The sequence below is a fragment of the Wasmannia auropunctata genome, unplaced genomic scaffold (assembly GCF_000956235.1).
Source record: "Wasmannia auropunctata unplaced genomic scaffold, wasmannia.A_1.0 LD334199.1, whole genome shotgun sequence".
In the NCBI taxonomy this organism is placed as follows: Eukaryota; Metazoa; Arthropoda; class Insecta; order Hymenoptera; family Formicidae; genus Wasmannia; species Wasmannia auropunctata.
This window is the reverse complement of record NW_012028691.1, coordinates 1-20,578: the sequence shown is the minus strand read 5'-3', so window position 1 is coordinate 20,578 and position 20,578 is coordinate 1. Positions and strand designations below refer to the sequence as shown.

At 35.1% G+C, this 20,578-nt stretch overlaps 5 protein-coding genes and 1 long non-coding RNA gene across 14 annotated transcripts; 3 read left to right on the top strand and 3 right to left on the bottom strand.

Annotated features, from left to right (window-relative positions):
- The first annotated feature begins 747 nt into the window (after positions 1–747).
- On the top strand, positions 748–7,205 carry LOC105459253 (protein msta). Its single transcript, XM_011705127.1, has 9 exons — positions 748–1,052; positions 1,362–1,420; positions 1,894–2,113; positions 2,368–2,618; positions 2,700–2,867; positions 3,169–3,395; positions 3,771–3,981; positions 6,680–6,825; positions 6,906–7,205. The coding sequence occupies exons 1-9, from the start codon at positions 1,038–1,040 to the stop codon at positions 7,136–7,138; spliced, it is 1,530 nt and encodes a 509-aa protein (XP_011703429.1). The 5' UTR covers positions 748–1,037; the 3' UTR covers positions 7,139–7,205.
- A 726-nt stretch (positions 7,206–7,931) lies between these two features.
- LOC105459252 lies at positions 7,932–12,537 on the top strand. Of its 3 annotated transcripts, none has more exons than XM_011705126.1 (7): positions 7,932–8,118; positions 8,631–8,823; positions 9,114–9,341; positions 10,522–10,806; positions 11,420–11,707; positions 11,873–12,008; positions 12,176–12,537. In XM_011705126.1, the coding sequence occupies exons 1-7, from the start codon at positions 8,069–8,071 to the stop codon at positions 12,475–12,477; spliced, it is 1,482 nt and encodes a 493-aa protein (XP_011703428.1). In that variant the 5' UTR covers positions 7,932–8,068; the 3' UTR covers positions 12,478–12,537. The 3 variants fall into 3 exon arrangements, with proteins under 3 accessions (XP_011703428.1, XP_011703427.1, XP_011703426.1); XM_011705125.1 differs by having other exon boundaries at positions 11,870–12,008; XM_011705124.1 differs by having other exon boundaries at positions 7,933–8,118; positions 11,798–12,008.
- A 476-nt stretch (positions 12,538–13,013) lies between these two features.
- On the bottom strand, positions 13,014–15,099 carry LOC105459251 (erlin-1-like). 5 transcript variants are annotated; one of them, XM_011705120.1, is made up of 6 exons: positions 15,008–15,099; positions 14,779–14,877; positions 14,459–14,588; positions 14,180–14,369; positions 13,844–14,102; positions 13,014–13,740 (listed from the first exon to the last, which is right to left on the bottom strand). In XM_011705120.1, exons 3-6 carry the CDS (start codon positions 14,564–14,566, stop codon positions 13,314–13,316), a joined length of 984 nt encoding a protein of 327 aa, XP_011703422.1. In that variant the 5' UTR covers positions 14,567–14,588; positions 14,779–14,877; positions 15,008–15,099; the 3' UTR covers positions 13,014–13,313. The 5 variants fall into 5 exon arrangements, with proteins under 5 accessions (XP_011703422.1, XP_011703423.1, XP_011703420.1 ...); XM_011705121.1 differs by lacking the exon at positions 14,779–14,877 and having other exon boundaries at positions 15,008–15,087; XM_011705118.1 differs by lacking the exon at positions 14,779–14,877 and having other exon boundaries at positions 14,936–15,078.
- Positions 15,100–15,727: 628 nt separating this feature from the next.
- Positions 15,728–16,140, bottom strand: LOC105459248. The gene is made up of 2 exons (XR_975657.1): positions 16,060–16,140; positions 15,728–15,922 (listed from the first exon to the last, which is right to left on the bottom strand). It is a non-coding gene; the product is annotated as an uncharacterized LOC105459248 (long non-coding RNA).
- On the top strand, positions 15,838–18,452 carry LOC105459249 (trafficking protein particle complex subunit 13). Its single transcript, XM_011705113.1, has 10 exons — positions 15,838–15,922; positions 16,094–16,262; positions 16,360–16,444; positions 16,552–16,679; positions 16,762–16,879; positions 17,418–17,514; positions 17,580–17,806; positions 17,872–17,972; positions 18,054–18,201; positions 18,269–18,452. The coding sequence occupies exons 1-10, from the start codon at positions 15,880–15,882 to the stop codon at positions 18,359–18,361; spliced, it is 1,209 nt and encodes a 402-aa protein (XP_011703415.1). The 5' UTR covers positions 15,838–15,879; the 3' UTR covers positions 18,362–18,452.
- On the bottom strand, positions 18,384–20,560 carry LOC105459250 (GPN-loop GTPase 2). Of its 3 annotated transcripts, none has more exons than XM_011705115.1 (6): positions 20,423–20,560; positions 19,572–19,877; positions 19,298–19,503; positions 19,103–19,217; positions 18,823–19,018; positions 18,384–18,740 (listed from the first exon to the last, which is right to left on the bottom strand). In XM_011705115.1, exons 2-6 carry the CDS (start codon positions 19,690–19,692, stop codon positions 18,503–18,505), a joined length of 876 nt encoding a protein of 291 aa, XP_011703417.1. In that variant the 5' UTR covers positions 19,693–19,877; positions 20,423–20,560; the 3' UTR covers positions 18,384–18,502. The 3 variants fall into 3 exon arrangements, with proteins under 3 accessions (XP_011703417.1, XP_011703419.1, XP_011703418.1); XM_011705117.1 differs by having other exon boundaries at positions 19,716–19,877; XM_011705116.1 differs by lacking the exon at positions 20,423–20,560 and adding an exon at positions 20,148–20,259.
- Between the last annotated feature and the right edge of the window lie 18 nt (positions 20,561–20,578).

Genomic DNA, 20,578 nt, shown 5'->3' with positions numbered 1-20,578 from the left:
AGTCACGGGACTCGGGAGTACCGTTCTGTCGGGATCTCGTCAAACACTTATTGGCCGTTCAGGCGAATTCGAGCGAGAACGTTCGAATTCGTCGCACGTGAACAACTCGAGCTCGATTTCGATCTGAAGTCAGGTTCGAATTACTGTTCAAATTTAATTGCGCGTACAGGGCGATCGAAACTCGGATTTAATTCGTTGCTTGCAGAAAAATTTCTACAATTCTAATCGACAAATATAAGTTTGAATTTAATTAATTGTAATTGTAATAAATACAATTAAATATATAATTCGTCGCTCTAATCATCATCCTACATCAATCCTTTAGGTATCGATCTTCCCTCTTATGTGTTGGACACAAAATTGATATAATTACTTTTGTTCACGTTGATAATCATATTTCACAAATTAATTGAAAATTTGGTCGAACTCATATCATCAGATTCTGAGCTTCTAAACAGGTTGGATTGATCCATACATTCGAATCTTACACACATATATGTATGTAACACACAGGAATATTTAAAATAATTTTACATATATATACTTTTATTTTTCTGCAATCAGTTAATTATTATATGATTTTAACTTTGTTCTCCACAGTTATGAAATTCAATATAGATAATCGTAATTTGGTGGCAGATTATTGAAAAGCAGTAATGAGGAGTTACGATAATCGATTTACGTATACGAGAAAAGATCGTACTCGCGGTGCACAGTTGCGGGCGTGCGGAAAACGATGGAAGCTTTTGGATCCCGTCTGTACGTTTGCAGTCCCAAAAATACATTAGCCGCGTGGTCGCGACGTTTCTGATCGCAATGCGTCGCGTCCGAAGGCGGCACAAATCTTGCTACACGCCAAACTAAATTGTACCACTGGCAGAGCTTGAGCGCGATATTTTTAATAAGCCGGGAATATATATAAAGCTTGCGGCAAACACGATCTTCGGCTCAGTTCAAGCACAGGCCTTCAATCGATGCGGTATCAGCGTTTTATTGACGAGGGAACTTACTTCTCAGCGGCTTAATTCTCGACCGAGATGTCGCAAGAATCGGTATGTCTTTACAAACTTATTAGATCAAACCGATTAATTTGTATAAATTTAAAATCAAATGACACCTGTATTGTGCTTTATTTCTTTTTTTATTGATACGTGGAAAGAAAGATTAAAGGAATGAGGAATTCTGTAGATATTTTATACCACAAATAATTTTGTGAACTAATTTTATTAATTAACTGCTGAGATCGATCTCTTTATGACAGATGTAAAAATTGAAACTTTAATTTTACAATTTGCGACATAATCTTATAGTTTTTATAGTTCTAACGACACACGAATTTTTATATTTTTTTAATGTTTCAGAAAAATGACGCATCCGCATCGCGGTCATACGAAGTACTGCAGAATGAACAGGTTGGCAGGTAAGAAAAAAAAAAGAAAGGGTAGAGTTGATATATTGTTCAAATCTAAGGTAAAATATGGAATCGGAAGTCTATAATAATGCCAGACAGGAAGTATATTCTCTTAATGAGAGACTGCATGGTGCATTAAGTCGTACGGAGTAAATTAAAACATTTGCATGAATATACCGCGGTAATACAAAATTGATAAATCGTCTAAATCTGATACAAAATATATCTTTGTCAAAGATTAAGGATAAAAAAAAAGTCTAATCGAATGATCGGACGATCTTGGAAAGGTGTTTCAATCGCGCAGAAAACACATTTATTTCTTTCCAAGAACATTTGATTTCTTGGAAATTTTTTGGAAATCGAATGTTCTTGGAAAGAAATAAATATATTTTCTGGCTATAATTATTTTGACCTATAATTATTTTTCACACGTGTTCTGATTGAACGTTTATTCAGAAGAATTGCGTTTGCTGCTCCTATAGATACATGGTCACGAGTAAAGAATTACAGGCTGGTGAAGAAATCATCACAGAAATGCCTTTTATCATCGGACCGAAGGCATGCACTTATCCGTTGTGTCTCTCCTGCTATATACCTTGGCCCCCTGAACCGGATGACAAATCGCTTTGCTCTAAGTGCGGATGGCCCGTCTGCGGTCAGGAGTGCGAGAATGCTCCGCAACATAAAGATTACGAGTGCCAAGTGAGTGAGATCAACAATCTTCAATTCTGCAACAGCTTTTCTCCAAAACGTCTTAAATCCTGCGAAAAACTGTGACCTTATAAATCTGCCTTTCTAATTAGTGAAGTGCCTTTTGAAAAGTTAAGGAAAGCTTTTTGCAATCTTCAGCATTTAAATCTATAAAAAAAATATAGATAGCAATGGGCTGTTTTTTCTTTCCTGCGGATGTTCGATATTGCGCTTTGCATATCTAAAGATCTAATTTCTTTCGACAGGTGTTTGCACAGGCGAACGAGAAGTTCAACGTAGACGCCGCCCTGGATGGGAACAGCGAAAACGGTGTTCCGCAATTAGAATGCATAACGCCGTTGAGACTATTGTTGGAGTCGGAGAGAAACGTCGAGAGGTGGAACAGGGAGGTGAAGGACATGGAATCGCATAATAAGATAAGGTGTCAAAAGAGTCAGTGGAAGTCGGATCACGTCAATATCGTGGATTATTTGAGAAAACGGCTCAAACTCGACAGGTATGTTATATATCGCGGCACTTTACTAATTCCTTCGACATCGAACTGGTGTTTTTCAAAACAAAAATATTTCGGACGCAGGTTCTCGGAGGAGTGCATACAAATGATATGCGGTATCCTGGAGATTAATACGTTCGAAGTGCGGACGGCGAAGGGGTTCGGCGCACGTGGCCTCTATCCGACAGTCGCTATGATAAATCACTCGTGCGTCTCGAACACGTCTCACAGCATCTCGCCAGTTGACTACAGGTACAGCAATTAGCAACTGTGTTGCTTATATATTTCTATAAACATAACAAAATGGAAACGCAATTGTAATTGATACATAAAACCAGCTACTACCGGCAAAAGGTCTGAGCAGTGTATTTTAAGTAGCAGCGATCTTCATTTTACTTATAGTTTACTCTTGCTACACGCTCCTTCCTCAATTAATTCGCGCGTTGCGCGCGATCCTCCAGGAAATCTCACGCGGTTTTATTATGCTGATGAAGATACCGCCCCGTATTAAATGCGAGTACAGCAATTATGCACGCGGTTCTTACGTCTACAGGATACGGCTGCGTACCACGCTTAAGGTTCCTGCGGGCGGTGAACTTTACGCGAGTTACACGCACTCGTTACTTCCGACGATGCTACGGCGAGAGCATCTGCTCGAGGGCAAGTACTTCGTGTGCGCGTGTCCGCGATGTTCAGATCCTACGGAACTGGGCACTCACATGTCCTCGCTCAAGTGCAACAAATGCGACAACGGAATTGTTTTGCCGCTGGATTCTTTAGGTATCGATATAATGCCTATTATATATATATATATATATATATATATGTATATATATATATAATGTTTTTATTTCTTATTTTCTTTAAATTATATAGAAATCAAAGATTGAAATCGGTATGTGTTTAGTTTTAGACATTATAATCGGATAATGACGATACTTATGTATATTCGCGAATAAACAAAATGTAAGAATCATCATAAAGTTTTTTCAATGTCAGAAATTGAATTTATATCGGTTTCAATATTTGGCGGTGTTATTTATATTACGACATTGACAGAAGTTTCAACTCTTTAACATTTGAGAAATAAGATGTTAAATAGCAGAAAAGAAAAGACGTAAAATAATGATCTGCTTCATCAACAATATTTTTCAGACTCGGGAAGTACGTGGAAATGTACGCATTGCGATTTTTCTACCAGCGGTCACGCAGTGCGAAAAGTTTTTCGGATTATTCAAGCGGAAGTAGACGCCGCTGAAGCAATCAGCGGAGCCAACGGAGCCGATGCGATTCACGAAAGGGAGACCGTTATGAAAAAGTACCAATCAGTTTTACATCCTCGTCATGCCTTTCTTTCAATGTTAAGGTACGAAATATAGTTGCCAGATAATAAATAATTCTCACAATGACAAATTGATTAAAATGAAAATGACAATGAAAATTGATTAAATTCGGCAAAGTCAACTTTATATCTTATTGGGTTTAATTGAGCGATCAAACGATCTCAGCGAGAGAGAGAGATGTTCGATCGTAATTATATGAAAGGTCTCGTTCGAGGCGATTATGTATAACATATATGTAGTACCGTTTTCCCAATGTCCACATGGCACCACAAGTTTTAAAGGTACCCATTTTTTCTTTTCCCATCAATCCCGCACTTCCCTGCCTCATATAGTTTAAAGCTTGACGAACTATGAAATAAAAATTACTGCGCACTTGGATTGGAAAAAGCAAAATTATTTCTGGGTAGTGCGTCTCGTACCGATCTCGTTTGAACTTACCGTTTTCCGTGTCGTCCTCCGTTGATTGCGTCGCAGAGACCATGACTTGCTTTCGTGGCTTGATTCTCTGTCACGGTTCTTTTTTAATTTTGCTAGCTTTTTACGCAAGCTCCTCACCTGTTCATTTAACACGTCTAATTCCGCGTCATCCGGTTTTTTTCTGCCATCGCAACGGCAAAACGGTATAACGAACTTTCTGTAAACTCTAAATCTGAAATGTGACACCTTCGACAGTGGACACCGATGAGATACTGTCAGGCCAGGTCGGCCTGGAGCACAGAGGGTGTATCCAGGAACGCTCAGTGAGTTCTTGCATCTGGTTTGGTCTATATAGTTTTAAATCTAGAGAAATATACCAATCAGATACAAGAACTCACTAAGCGCTTAGTGAGCGATTGCATTCCTGGATGCATCCTTCTGCATTTTATATGCCTGACCCTTAAAGACCGTCAACGGCATTAACCCTGGGGGGCCTTGGTAAATTTTCGTGCCGATTAAAGGGTCCGGGGGACCCGGAGGTAATTACACGAGTGTCAATGTTATTGATTTTTCGATTATTAATATATAAATATTTGAATAATACATTATTAAAATCATGATCGAGAAAATTTTCGATTATTAATATAAATATTTGAATAGTACATTATTAAAATCATGATTTTTATTATATAAATGCTTTATAAATAAGTACGAATATTTATAATGCTACAATATAACATTGCCGCAAAATTTTTTTCTTATAGTGTTATCGTCTCTCTGGATAATCAAATACGGATGATAACTATAAAAAATGCAGTTTTAAATAAAATTAACTATTAGCAAGATGTAATACAGATAAAATAATGTCTAAAAAAACATTGGTCTAATAATCATAAAATTAATATTATATTTAATATATGTACACCGAATCGAAGTAATACCTATCAAGCCGACACGAATCGATGTTGGTGTGTATTAATTTTTTACATTATCCAATCACACGCAAACTGCGCGCCGCATATTCGTCGGACTTGAAACACAGTTTATTATAAAAGGCACACCGGAATCCACTTGTAACAATTAAATTAACAATTATATTAACAGATATATTAAATTGACTAGCAATTTAATATATCTTTTTGATGCTAACATGCATTTATAAGAATCCCCTCCTCTCAAATCTGTAAAGATTATTGGGAAGAATATCACCACATGGTGGTCGAATGATTAGGACCCGGCAAGTAGGGAGATATTCAGCTAAGGTGATATTTTTTGCAATAAATTTCTTTACTGATTTGGACGGAGGGGATTCTTATAGATGCATATTAATATCAAAGAGATTAAATTGCTAATCAATTTAATTGTTACAAGTGGATTCCGGCCTCATGTAATAAACTGTGTTTCAAGACCTACGAATATACGGAGCGCAGTTTACGTGTGATTGGATATTGCAAAAAATTAATACGCACCAACATCTGTGTCGGCTCGATAGGCATTAATACTTTAGTATATAATATACATATATTTGATTCTTACGAGCCTAAGTCCTTCAAATTATTTTAATATTATATTATTGACAAATTGCTTAAATTTTAGCAATTGCTATAAACGCTAACTCCCAACGCTAAAAATGTCGGTCTTTAAGGCGATGCTGGCAGGTCAAAATTACTGATATTACAGTTATATGAATATCTCCGAATTGACTGAACACAATTGAAAATCCTTTCACTGCAGAATTGAAATAGACATGAAATGTAGTGATGGAACGAAGGAATTTGTAGAAACAAAAAAAAATTTCATTCCGCCAAACTTCGTGCATCCTTTTCCTACACTGCAAAATATCAATGTCCTACCTTCGTCCATAAGAGCATCTTCCTCTTTGTCCTCTTTCCGCGATGCGGTGACTGGCTTTATCAGTCAAACTGCTCCTGATTGCCCGTTCACTGTTGGCCGATTGATTCTTTCCGCTGCACACTCCATGCAGCGTGCATTTCTTTTTCCGCCACGCTTACGACGTATACACAATTCAATTATTATTGTTATTTTTGAGTTTATATTTAATTTCGTTTGCTATACCTCTGCTTCTATTATTCTGGGAAATTTCACAGCAGCTGTTAAGCTGTTGCCTCGCCAGTTTGCGTATACACACATTATTTTTTATATACTATACATATTTGTACTTTTATTCGTAATCTTATATTGTAATCCTCTTAATCGTACGCAATAAATTAAAGTAAAAATTAAATTAAGAATTAAAATATTGTTAAAAACTCCTAAATTGCAAGATATAATATTAATTCTTAGGCATTCATTGAGCCAAATGTACGGTCGGGTTGACGAGTATTTGTTGGATGATTTGCCGGATGTTGTATTAGAACACAAAGTCGATATGTGCCGCTTATTGCTTCAAGTATTGAACGTTGTGGAGCCGGGGTACAGTCGTGTAAGAGGTATATTTAAGGCTTTTTAAATACGTTTTCAATTAGAGAAAAGATGTGTGAATAACTTTTAGTGCCTTACCTTTTGACAGGTATGACGTTATACGAGTTACACGCACCGTTACTATTCTTGGCGAAAGGTCAGTGGAATGCCGGTGTCATTGACGAGGCCGGACTGAAGTCCAAAATGATAGAAGCGGCGAATATCCTAAAAGAGGCGGCTGCGATATTAAGCTTAGAGCCATCGGAGACGTCCGAGGGACAAATAGGACTCGTCGCGAAGGAGTCTATAGTTCAACTCGAACAATCCATAAATGATTTATAAGTTTGTTGTGAAACCACGTAATTTGTAAAAACTTATTATGTTAATAAACGCTATATACTTCTTGAAATTTCTCATTACCAACAGGCCAAATCGTCTGGTTATATTTTGCTTAATTATTTGCTAAGAAAAATGATTTCATGAAGCAAATAGAAGAGAAAATTCTATCTAAAAATGTTTACATGTAATTTGCAAGAATTTGTTACAATAATAAACATATATAGAAATACGTATAAAGAAAAATGATTTCATAAAGCAACTAGAAGAAAATATTGTATCTAAAATTTTTGTATCTAAAATTTACATTTAATTTGCAGGAATTTGTTACAATAATGAATGTATAAAGAAATATATAACAAAAATCAAAAATAGAATGACTTAGAAAAAATATCCTGAATATTTTAAATATACACATAAATATTTTAATTTAAAAAGTAATGTAATATAAATTATAACGTATTGATTATTATTTAGTTATTTTCACATAGAGAATTATAATAAGAGAATGGAAATTAAGGAGATAAAGAAAAATATTTATGCAATATTTTTGATTACGTAATAAATGTATGAAGTATGTGTGCAAAAAATTTACATATTAAGATTTTTCAGTATTATGAGTTTTCAACGAGATATTTTAAAGAGTACTAGACATCTACTTTCTCTTATTGTAATAATTATAATTGCTAGAGCGATTAATTAAATTTGACGTTTTGTTAAATAAAAATAAAGAAATTTGCATTGTTACGTTGTAACTGCCAATGCATGCATCACGTTCCGTACTAACATTACAGATTGCGCGCGATGCCACGCGGTGTCTAATAATACAGCGCGTCGCGTGAGTGCCTGAGGAAGACGGTTCATATTACTGATGCCTGCTTGCCGATGCCAGTTACGGGTCGGCAATCGCTAACTTGAAGGAAGTTATCTGGAGATATGACGCCCACTGCGAAGTATAAGGTTGCGCATTCGAAAAAACTTGGAAGGTACAGTCATAATACTAATATGTCTCTTCGCGTAATTTATTCACGTATTAACTATCGTATAATTATTGTCATTATACGACCAAAGTCACGAAGCACAAATTGTGCGCATTTAAAAATATTGTCTTGTTTGCATACACTTTTTGTTTTATAATTGATTTTTTCTTTGTCTTTTATTAAATAATTTTAAAAAGTGTAAAGATAACAAAAAAGAGAAATTAATTCTTTAATATGCTTATGATTTTATTATTACACTTTTTATTTTGTAATTATTTTTTTCTTTGTCTTTTATTAAGTAATTTTGTAATCAACAAAAAGTGTAGAGTTAACAAAAACAAAGAAATTAATTTTTTATATGCTTATGCTATTTTTTATACGCTTTTTATATACTTTCAGCCTTAAAATAAATTTGACATTTTTTTTATTTTTACAAAGTAAATACATTTGCGCTATATAAGCTTGAATTTTGCATCGTAATTATTTTTAAAAATTATATATCTTTTGTTCGTATAAAGATATCTCGTAACAGCTAAAAACATAGCAGCGGGAGAAGTTATAATTCGAGAGGAACCGATCGCGGTCGGTCCGATGGTGTACAAGAAGGATTGTTTCTGCTTTGCCTGTATGCGCACGTTACCAAAAATTAGCGAGGGAAGATACGTTTGTTCCAGATGTAACTTTGCACCGCTGTGCAGCGTAGCATGCGAGGTAACAATAAGTTGTGGAGCACGTTACATCGGCGATTCTCTAAGAGACGTCTGAGAAAGAATTTGTTATCGCATGAAAGAAAGAAACATTTTCGCACGATATCCTTGATAAAACTTAAACTTGCCTACGAGCAAAGTTATTCGTAAGAAATGTACGCGACCAGTGAATTGTACGACATTTGCTCATCCAAGCAGAACACAAAAATAAAGTTTGAAAATCGCTGCGTTGCGTAATGCTGCGACACTTTCAAAGAAAGTAGCATTTTTAATCTTCTTTTTTTTTCTTTCAAGGTGCGAACGAATCATCACACGACTGAAGAATGTCAAATATTTAGAGACAATCGAGATCTACTGGCAGAGAGCAAAATTGATGCGGCAGGAATTTTACTGGCCTTGCGGCTATGGATAATAAAACACAAGAATTCAGTTGTGTGGGAGAAAATAGATTGTATGGAGACTCATTTGGATAAGAGGATCGACACGCCCGTCTGGAGGGACAGACAAGTCAATGTCGTAGATGTGAGTTTCGCATAAATCAGATTTTTACATGTATTGAACGTTTAATCTAATCCACCTGGATTCTGCGTGAATCTCTCTATGTGATACGGCGGATCAACAGATCGTCCTTCGGCGTGATATGCCCATTAATATTCTGCAACGAGTATCGTTAATTGTATTAGCTTTTCTGTCTTCTTCGTATACATATATGTAAAAGAAAAAAAATATTTTATTCACGGAGGGCGCCGTTACTCTTTATATCGCTTATGCTTATATTGGTGGTGCGAACTTTTCTTCGTATATCATATTACATTTATATACCATTCGTTCCTACGCTTCACCTTTCCTTTCTATCACTCGCGTCAAGATAACTTTGTGAATATTAAATGTAATTTTATTATTTATATCCCGGCTGCGAATTGCGATGCTTCTGCACCTTCTTGCCTACGAGCTTATACTCTGCACTTAGTATACGTCTCAACCTGCCGAGTGATCGGGTGATCTTTTAATCGTTCGTGTGCTCATAATCGCAATTATGCATTTTCGCGAACTGTTCCCTCTATATTACCAGTATCGCGGAGGATGGTTTACACGGCGATGTAGTGTTTGAAGATAACTTTGTAAATATTAAGCGTACACGGAAAGAACGATTTTGTTGAAAGATCTAAAAATTTTGCTAAAAACAGATCTGAAAAGAATTTTTTGTTGAATCATCAAAATAATTTGTTGGAATGTTAAAACAGATAAGCATTGCTATAAAACGTTTTGATATTCTAGCAATCACTTTGACTTGCACAAAATTATTTTGATTATTGAACAAAAGTTATTTTCAGATCTGGATTCAGCAAAATTGTTCTTTCCGTGTAATTTTATATCCCGACTGCTGTGCTTCTGTAACTTTTTTGCCTACGAGTTTATACTCTGCAGTCTAATACGTCTCATTCTCGACCATCGGATGATCTTTTAATCGTTCGTGTAGTCATATAAGTCGCAATGCATTTTCGTGAACCGTTCTCTTGGATATTACCTATATTAGCATCGCGAAGGATGACTTATTCGGCGATGTAGTGTTTGAAAATGATTTTAAATATATTTCATGGTGTTACCGGTGCCTAATCTAGTGATGAGGAGGAGAATGATTTCAGTGATTACTTGGGTGATGATCCCATTGTGCGGTATACGTACCTATTACGTGATACAGGCAATCCGAAGGCTTCGCGTGCCCACTGAGATTGAGCCGCCGAGCACGGAGTTAATGCAGAAATTGTGCGCAATTTTGGATGTGAATGCCTTCGAGTTGCGATCACCTGGCGCCGTTGACGGTCTTCTTCTACGAGGTCTATACATCGAGGCGACTCTGATGGCTCACGACTGCAGGGGCAACACTCATCTCACCGTGGACGACAATTTCCAGCTGACTGTTTACGCGAGCGTGACGATCAAACAGGACGAACCTATCCTTTTCAATTATACCTCGTCGCTGCTGGTCAGTTTTACTTACATAAATATAAGAAAATTAATATTTCACTAAATAATTCTTTGTTAAGATTTCAATATTGCTCGACGATTCAATTAAAGTTCCCAGGTAGCACGTATTCGTTTCAGAAAAGTTTCCTAACCGACTCTTGAAAACTTTTCTGAGCGAGTGGTTAAAATGTCCACTTAAAAAACGTTTTAAAAAACGTTTCTTTTTTTGATAAAAAAAAACGTAGAGAAATATAATCGAAATATCATTGTTCCTTTATTTGTGAAAAAATCTGCGCATTCGTTCTTTTCAAGCAAACTTTTTCAGGTAGAGGAAAAATGATATTTCGATTATATTTCTCTACGTTTTTTTTTTTTACCAAAAAAGAAACGTTTTTTTTTTAACATTTTTCGCATGGACATTTTAACCACTCAGAAACGTTTTCAAGATGCTATCTGGGTTGCATTCAATATTATCTAACGATTTAATTAAAAGTACATCTTTTTATTAAAAAGATGTTTCTATCATCGTTAGATCTAAAAGAGATTCTCATCATTATATGATATACAATAATATGTGAACTTGAAAAATATATTTCCTTGTTTTATATAACGATATCAATATATTTAATCAGGGTACGGCTGACAGGAAAGATCATCTTCGAGAGGGAAAGTACTTCGAATGCGAATGCTCTCTATGTACAGACCCATACGAATTGCAGTCGCATTTGAGTAGCGTGTTATGCCCGCGTTGTAAAAAAGGATTCGTAGGCATACAAGATACGTCCATCGTCGATCCGTACGAGCGCAGTCGATGGCAATGCCAGATGTGCAAGAGGACCTATGGCGGTCGTCTTATCAGAGCTACGTTGAACATATGTAGAACACTTATCGATGAATGTGAGGAGGACGCTGACATAAAAGTTCGTGACTTTACAAATCAGAAATATATTTAGAATTTTATATATATATTTTTTTTCATAATCATTACAGTAATTTAATATATTTTTTAGAGAATAGATGACTTGCTTAAAAAATTATCCCGATCGCTGCATACCAATCATTTTCTAATATTGTCTTTAAAGCAGAAATTGTTGACGGCCTGTAGAAAAGAAATAACATCTCCCAATCCTCAGAAAAAGGTTGTGCAAAAGATGTTGGATACGTGCAAGGAAGTCTATAATGTCTTAGATATAGTAGAACCGGGCATATCGCGTTTAAAAGGTAAAAGGAATTATTGTTCATTTGATTCTAATTATATACTGCATAATTTTCTAACAAATTAAAAATATCTGGAAAAAATAAGAAGATATTTTGATATTTAAATTTTATAAAATTACTTTTATATACAATTATGAAAAATTTTACAGTATTATAAATATCGATTTTAGGCATAATGTTGTACGAGATGCATTTGCCTATAATAATATTGGCGAATCGATCTTATTCTGCGCGTGAGATCTCTTCAACGCAGTTGGCTTGTCAACTGGAAGAAGCCAGAGATCTTCTAAAGAAAGCTCTGACTATGCTTCTTTTGGAACCGCCGACCACGCCAGAAGGGAAATTGGCTAAGAGAGCGCTGGAAGAATTACGGACGTTAAATCAGAATATAAGCGACGTTAAATCCTTACCGCTGGAAGAGCCCAAAGTCCATGTGCGTAAAACGAGAGAACATCGTAAAAAAATCAAATGACATCTCGTCCGATTCATTATTTCTAAATTTGAAAAATGGTTATTTTTCTCATAAAAAATGCAATACCGATAACATATTACATATATGTATTTAAATAAACAAAATTTATTTATCTTTGAATTTAATATTATTTTTTCTTTATTCCTTAATAATACATCAAAGGGATATAAATGAGTGAATTTTAACAATCATAATATAGCTTTATGTATAGCTTTACAAAAAAATTTTTTTTACATAAACACACAACTATTACAAATGTTTTAAAAGATTCATAACTATAAAATGTAATGAAAATTATTGTATAATTTGAATATATCCCATTTTATTTAAGAAAACAATTTCAAAAAACAAATTTCTTCGAAGAAAAATCGTTATGAAAATAATCGTTGGAACTTAACTGTAGTGAAACTAAAACTTTATTTTAATTTTCACTACTTCAGATATTTAATCTAAATAATTCTTCTTTATACAGTCATTATTTATGTTATTAATGATTGTGTAGTTATCACATAATGCTGTATCGTAGACATGAACAGTTTTTTTTTTTATAATAAAAGACAACATGTATTTGTATTTGTAGTGTATCTTTCTATCTACATAGATTTAATAAATACATTCATACACGCACACAAAATTTTAATCTCACGGTTGGAGAAATAAGTAACACTCCGGAATTCTAAAATCGTGTGTATATATATAATGTACTGTTTTATATAGAAAAAAATGTGCCAGCGCACAACTAGTTGTAAATTTTTCAAAGTTTTTCAATTCACTCGTTTCATTTTGTATAATAACAACAATAAAAATAAGATACAAATTGTAGCATTATTCACTGCTCACAACTTCTTCTGTTCAATATTGCCACTAGACCTGCAATCGGCATCATTTAAACAGCTTCCATATGCAAACATTCTTGGAATGTCTTGTCCGTAATATATTTTGGTATTGTGCGCCAATGACTCATACTTCTTGAGCTCTAAGTATTCCTTGGACAAAAGTAGCTGGTTTGCATCAGCTTGCATTTTTATCTGGTAAAATTCGGCATCCGAATGGCTCTTTTCTCTTGCTAAATGCATCTCGTCCTCTATCGCAGCCATTTGCTGTAGAGATTTTTTCTCCATAATCTTTTGACCATATTGGATTTTTGCAACTTGCGCTTCCTTCTCAGCTTCAATGACGGCCTTCTTGCGATCGGTCTCGGCATCTTTCTCCACTACTTTCTGATGTTGCGTAGATATTAACAGCTTCGTTTTCTCTGCTTCCCTGGACAGATCGATATATAGTGTGAAAATAAGTTTATATATAAACTAAAAAAATATAAAGAGAAAATTGAATCCTAAAGAAACTTAATAGAATAGTCACTTACATTAATTCATAGTTCTTCCTGATTGCTTCGGGAATTTTTGGCTTCGTTACTCTTACAGCTTGTATGCTAAGCCCAGGCGCCAATTCATTCAAATCTCTTTGAAGTGCAGTCTTCAGATTCTCATCAATTTGATCAAATAGATCTATGTATACTTCGTGTAGTGAATGTACAGAACAAAATTGATTCAATTCATGATGGATCTTGTTGAAAATCAAAGTGCGATCGTAATCCGCTGTGAAATTCCTCACCATGTTGTAAACTAGGGCCAAAAATTAATAGCTACGTTAACAAAATATACAATACAACTACATTCTCAAAATCTGCTCCACAACTTACCACTGTTTGCATCCAATATATTTACAACTTCTATACGATCAAAGTAGATGATAACCCCGCCGCTGGTTCCACATGGCACGTTCTTCACCTCGTCTGTCTGCAGAGTTACTTGTACCGAACGATACGTGGTCAGAAATGGTATCATCATGTGAAATCCTGGACTGCTCACGTAAGGCAGTAGCGCGCCACCCTGACAAATATTCATTCAGTTAAAAGGGACGAGACCACCCTGTGAAGATAGTTGAGGAAAGGTTTGTTGTCTGCAAGCAAGACACTCACTCGAAAGTACACCCCCACATAGCCCTCCTCGATGCGATGAAGGGAAAAGTTAAATACTATGGCGAAGCCCACGAAGAAACAGATCGCTACTACTTTTTGATCCAACATAGTCGCCCGTTTTACAAATACGCTGAAAAATACACGAAGAAGGGTATAAGATCAGATGCCACACACCTATTACAGTACATGCAAAATATACGTCATGTGGAATGAACGCACGAGGGTGAATCACGGGGGTTCGAGCGGCTTGAAATAACAGTATCGCGGCGAAGGGACAGTTACGTAACGCGCGAACATAAAACGATAATTATATAGCGTACAATTAGCAAATCCACCGGTCGCTGGCACGATTCCCCGAAATTCAATGCACTATCAAGAGAGGTTATCTTTTCGGCAGTAGCATCTAGCGGGCGTAATATCTAGATCCAGAGGACGGAAAAAGTGCGTGTTACAAAGCAGCAATAGATATGTGATTACAACGACAGATTACAACGTGGCCCGCTAAGTCCATACAAGTTCATATTTGCAAAATAAATCCTTCGACATTACTATATCTCATCCGGTAGCCATAGCGCATTCTCTCGACTTCTTCAATAAAGATATATATCGACCTGAGATAACGTTAATATACGGAATCGTCGGAAACGACGGAAACTATCAATTTAAACTTTTTAAAGGATATGTATATATGTATATAATTAATATATATCGTTAATTAATTATATATATTGTTACAGGCCGGTTCCACTTTTTTGAAAAAACTATGTGGTAATTTAATGGTAATCTAAATAAATTATAGTTTATGCGACAGTACTGGAACACAACTGGTGCTACATTTTCATTCTCCTTTTAGTAAACGAATTTTTTGTAAAGCCAATAATAAATTGTAAAACGTTGAAAATTGTTTTATATACAATACGATATACATATATTATATGCAAAGATGTCAAATTAATTCGATAAAATAGCATCATAAATAATAAATAACTATTGTAGAATTGTTAATTCTAACAATTCTTATAAAAATAAAGGATTATAATGTTTGCTTTAAAACAATATTTTAAATCATATATCGAATAAATTTTAATCGTTTTTAATTGATAGATCAATCGACCTTTTTCGAGTTATTGACAAATATGTTCTTTGCAGCTGAATTTTTGTACTTTTTCATCTATTCTCTTTTTCTATCTAACGTCCAATTATGTGCCTGTTTCATTTTAAGTGTAACAGCACTCTGTGAGTGCATCTACAAAGAAACAGATCATCTGTCATCTGATACAGCTGATACAAGATAACGAGGTTAGGTTTCTGAAGTGACGTTGACTTGACATGATGACAGTGATATACACATAATTATTAGATAATTTAATCCTGGCGTGTATTTGTTGTTTAACGTTTCTGTCGTGATTTATCCAAAAAAAATGGAAGTCAAGACGAAGAGTGAACATTTGCTAGCCTTAAAAGGTAATGTGTCGCGAAGCAGTAAGAATTATGTTGCTTTTGAACTTATTTTAAACTACAAACTATTACTGTATAGTCATTTTAATGTGCGTGCAACAATTTTCTAATGCAAATAAATAATACGGAAGAGAATTCTTTATATCAGTTAATGAAACTGCAAATTGTTTTCTGCAGTAATGAGATTGACACGACCCACCCTGGCTAGTCCCATGGTTGTCACGTGCGATTCTACAGATTTACCAGGCAATACGTTAAACAACGAACTTAAAACCGATTGCACGACATTGCACGGCATGGAGGCACTCGCTATAGGGCAATTTATGGTGTTGCCTCAAAGTTTTGGGTATGTTTCTTGACCAGGAATTTTTTTTACGTTTAATCACAACAAATCACAGCCTGCGGTGTTTCTACAATATTGAATGTGATGTTTATTATTTCAGAAATATATATTTAGGAGAGATATTCTCCAGTTACCTATGTGTTCATAATGGCAGTAATCAAGTGGTAAAAAATGTAACTGTAAAAGTAAGTTCAAATTACATAGGAATTTGTCTTAAGATAACGATCTTATTTGACATTACATTGTTATATTTTATATTTTTTAACATTGTACGTTTCTGCATTTTTTTAAGGCAGATTTACAAACAAGCACACAAGTAATTCCACTCTCCAGCAATAACCTAGAAGGGAAAGAATTAGCACCTGATAGTACGGTGGATGAAGTTATTCATCATGAGGTTAAAGAAATAGGTACACATATGTAAGGATATTTATAAGTTTCTTGTATAAAAAGAATTTATTTTTACCTTCAAACGGAAAACATATCTTTCTTGTATCTCCAGATTAGTTTGTGAAGTGTCTTATACAAATCAGATCGGACCCCCGCTGTCATTTAGAAAGTATTTTAAGTTCCAAGTGGTTAAGCCGTTGGATGTGAAGACCAAATTTTATAATGCAGAGGTAATATTTAGATTTTCAGTTATATTAATGCTATTATATATGTGGGATATTAGGATAACTCATGCACAGATTAATAATAAATTAAGGAAATAACTTTAATGTATCTAATTTTTACATTTCGATCATAAATCTTGCAACTCACAGTTTTCAACTCACAATTCGTAACTTGTAATTCACTTTGAAACTCGTCACACGCTTAATTCGCAAATTTCTTAATGCTGATCTCTTTGTGACTATTGTTGTCAATGTCATACTTTCTCTATCAACAATTTACTCCGTCTCTGTTCTTTCATTCCTTCGTGCTGATCGAGATTCCGATATGCGACTTCCTTTTAGTCATCAGAAAAGCTCAGCCAGATGAAACTAAGCAAAACATAAACTAATTAATGCTGGCTGCTTTCTTGATTAACTCCAAAAAACTCTTGATTTATGTAACACGTCGGCTTGCGTCGCAAAATGTGTATACTTATTCCCACATATATTAATGTTCTTATTTTGTTACTTTGGCAACACGTTTTCATGATAATATTTTTTAAAGTCAGGTGAGGTATATCTCGAGGCACAAATACAGAATCTAACAGCTGGGCCAATTTGCTTAGAGAAAGTTGCCCTTGAATCGTCCCACTTATTTAGTGGTAAGTTCACACTGATTATAACGTTGACGAAGAGTCTTAAACTCAAAAAACACGTCGTATTTTAGTGACTACGTTGAATACGAACGACGAGGGAGAATCTATCTACGGAAGTGTAAATCTATTAGATACGGGCTGCAGTAGGCAATATCTGTATTGTTTAAAGCCACAGTCGAGCTTGTTGAAAGATCCGAAAATGATGCAAAATGCTACAAATATTGGCAAATTGGACATCGTGTGGAGGAGCAATTTGGGAGAGAGAGGAAGACGGCATACGAGTCAATTGCAGAGAATGGTATGTTGAATTATTCTTCAACGAGTACGATTATATATAAAATTACGCACCAACGTTTGTCACAGGCACCCGAGAATGGCGATCTGAAGGTTATCATAAAGGATATTCCTTTAAAGGCTTATCTTGAAGAACCAGTTAATTGCACATGTCATATAATAAATACATCGTAAGTGCGATTGTGCAATGCAAAGGTGCAAAAGTAGAATTATTGCGAATATAATAATCATTCCTTCACTTCTTTGCACAGAGAAAGAAGTATGGAATTATTACTCAGCCTAGAGTCGAATGACTCCGTAGCTTGGTGCGGGATGTCTGACACAACAATTGGCACGCTGAAACCCGGAGCTTCCATGGACATACCTCTCTGCTTCATTACACTGGACACAGGCATTATCGTGAGTGATTTACTTACCGGGATTGCGGGGATTTTGACGCACTTTACTAAATATTATTCTCTTACAGACAATTTCCGGTTTAAAACTTACGGATACGTTTTTAAAAAGGGTCTACGACTACGACGACCTGGCACAAATTTTCGTAAATCAATTGGATTGAAAAATACGCATGTAACAAGAGCTCTTTTATCAACTGCATGGCATTTATTATTTATAAACATAATAAAAATTGCAAGATATTCTTACAAAAATAAATGTTAATATGGATGTATGTTAGAATTACTTTAACGTGAGAGAATGCTTATAAATATTCATCCATCGTTGACATCCTTTCAATTTCACTGACTGCCCCTACCGCACATGCGAGTAACGTTTGAACGTCTCGCGGTTCATTACCACCGAAAACGTACCCATTGGCTTTATCTATCGCATTCTTCACTTGCAGCAGCAATGCTTTGTTAGTAACGTCCAACGGTATAAAACTAACGAGACTGTAGTCTTCGATTATTGATACTAGCGCAGTATTAAGTTTTTTGTACCTGTGAAATATTACACGTGTAAAAGTACTCTGTGTATTTTCGGTTTTAGTGAAATATTTTCATTTAGCTATATTTAACTTACTTTGCAGTAAAGGGATTTTCGTCCAACTGTTCCAAGAGATACTCTAAATTCAGTACTTCGGTGTAAAAATCTATATTGAATGCTAGGCGATCGCTGAACTTTTTCATCTCGTCAAACTTTGTCATAATGTTTACATGAGGTAAACCTATTTGTAGCATCGTTGTTGTGCAAAGAATTAGAGAGGACAGGTATTTTCCTATAAATTATAACGATTACATTCAGCAATGAAATTAATAATTTATCGTTTATTTAATTAGTTCGAATGAATATTAATATGTACCAGGATCGCTACAATGATGCGAATCCACAAGATGTACGCTGCATAGTCTCACTAAATTCTGGTTCAATTTCTCGGCAATTTGGCTCACTGATTTATGATGCGTGTATAACTCAACCTATCGCATTAATTATTACAATTTATTATTTGGCACTAATCAAATTAAAAAAAAGGAATAATCTAAGAGAAACGACTCACTTGACCAGGGCAATCAAAAATAAGGTAATGATCCTTTAAATTCAAAACTTTTGTGATAAGCCAATTGACGTTAGTTTCTAAGAATTCCATGCAATAAACTAAAGCACCATTTGGTCCAAGTCCTAAGTGCGCCATGACCTCTTCATGTTTAATTAATTCAGATATATCTGCCGCCGGAGTATATTCCATATTTTCGTTTGCCGGATCTAAAATGTAACACAATCATTTGCGTTTGTGTCACACATACAGAAAGGAAGCAACTGAATTAATATACCGATATTAATAACTGCCACTTTTCTCCCCATGGTCTCCAAGAATTTGGACATTGCATTGCAATATGTTGTTTTCCCACTACCGGGTGGGCCGATAACAAGCTGACCAAAGATCAAACTCATTGTTTCAACTAATGTTACATTACCATGATTTTATCTGATTTATAGCAGCGACAATGGATTTCAAAGACTCCAGGTCATAATCTTTCAGTGCTATTGACAGTAGTAATGGTTTCTCAATGTTAATCTGTTGAGCTATGTATCTGGCGGCTAGATGAACGTCATTGTTGTCGCTGCCAAAGATTGTCCTGGAAATTTTTATTAAACAGATGTAACGCATTAAACAATTATAAAGTGTTGTAGGTACATTATGTTCGAATAACTGTAGCGATTACATCCGGATTCCTTGTGCCTCGAATTTTATTTTGCTATAATACTGACTTTCTTTATCTCATTCTTAAACTATGTATTAATGCACTCACAACGTCCCCCCTCCCACCCCACGTTCATTGTATGTCATACCGATCAGCTGATCGGAGCATTTCGAAAATAACCGAATTCTCGCAAATAGCACTAACTTTTCAGCCTTTTAAGCAATGGTTTTTCGAATCAATCTTCGTTCGCATATTAGATAGACACGGTCTTTAAATGATTTCTCTCAAATCTTCTAGTTCGATGCTCTGTATGCGTTCAAATAAAGTTAATAAAGTAATCATTTATACAAATTAAATTCTGACTAATCATTTTAAACCGCCTATTCAACTAAACTCATACTTTAAATTACATTACGATAATTATGATCACTGTATTGTTATCACAATTATGTAACTGTTACAATTACGTTATTACTTACTTTATCGTGAATACATCGCTACTGTAACCATTCACGGCGGATTCACGATTTATTGTCAACAACGTTCCAAACTTTTTGAAGTGCGTTACGATCAGCAGCGTCCGATTGCTGTAAAAATGAAAAAGTAAGCACGATAAACAAAACCGTCTTCCAAAA

What these genes read in the sequence shown, in the direction of transcription:
- LOC105459250 (XM_011705115.1), bottom strand. Translation starts at nt 19,692, where the DNA reads ATGAGTTTGATCTTTGGTCAGCTTGTTATCGGCCCACCCGGTAGTGGG. An exon ending in TTTTTGATTGCCCTGGTCAA is followed by an intron (nt 19,218 to 19,297) that starts GTGAGTCGTTTC and finishes TTAATGCGATAG; the next exon opens with GTTGAGTTATACACGCATCA. An exon ending in GAAAATCCCTTTACTGCAAA is followed by an intron (nt 18,741 to 18,822) that starts GTAAGTTAAATA and finishes AATATTTCACAG; the next exon opens with GTACAAAAAACTTAATACTG.
- LOC105459251 (XM_011705118.1), bottom strand. Translation starts at nt 14,979, where the DNA reads ATGAACTTGTATGGACTTAGCGGGCCACGTTGTAATCTGTCGTT. An exon ending in CCACGTTGTAATCTGTCGTT is followed by an intron (nt 14,589 to 14,935) that starts GTAATCACATAT and finishes TGTATTTTTCAG; the next exon opens with CGTATTTGTAAAACGGGCGA. An exon ending in TATATTGGATGCAAACAGTG is followed by an intron (nt 14,103 to 14,179) that starts GTAAGTTGTGGA and finishes TTTTGGCCCTAG; the next exon opens with TTTACAACATGGTGAGGAAT.
- LOC105459249 (XM_011705113.1), top strand. Translation starts at nt 15,880, where the DNA reads ATGGAAGTCAAGACGAAGAGTGAACATTTGCTAGCCTTAAAAG. An exon ending in GTGTTGCCTCAAAGTTTTGG is followed by an intron (nt 16,263 to 16,359) that starts GTATGTTTCTTG and finishes TTATTATTTCAG; the next exon opens with AAATATATATTTAGGAGAGA. An exon ending in TAAAAAATGTAACTGTAAAA is followed by an intron (nt 16,445 to 16,551) that starts GTAAGTTCAAAT and finishes CATTTTTTTAAG; the next exon opens with GCAGATTTACAAACAAGCAC.
- LOC105459253 (XM_011705127.1), top strand. An exon ending in AAACGGCTCAAACTCGACAG is followed by an intron (nt 2,619 to 2,699) that starts GTATGTTATATA and finishes TTTCGGACGCAG; the next exon opens with GTTCTCGGAGGAGTGCATAC. An exon ending in ATCTCGCCAGTTGACTACAG is followed by an intron (nt 2,868 to 3,168) that starts GTACAGCAATTA and finishes TTACGTCTACAG; the next exon opens with GATACGGCTGCGTACCACGC.
- LOC105459252 (XM_011705124.1), top strand. Translation starts at nt 8,069, where the DNA reads ATGACGCCCACTGCGAAGTATAAGGTTGCGCATTCGAAAAAACTTGGA. An exon ending in AGGAGGACGCTGACATAAAA is followed by an intron (nt 11,708 to 11,797) that starts GTTCGTGACTTT and finishes TATATTTTTTAG; the next exon opens with AGAATAGATGACTTGCTTAA. An exon ending in GGGCATATCGCGTTTAAAAG is followed by an intron (nt 12,009 to 12,175) that starts GTAAAAGGAATT and finishes TATCGATTTTAG; the next exon opens with GCATAATGTTGTACGAGATG.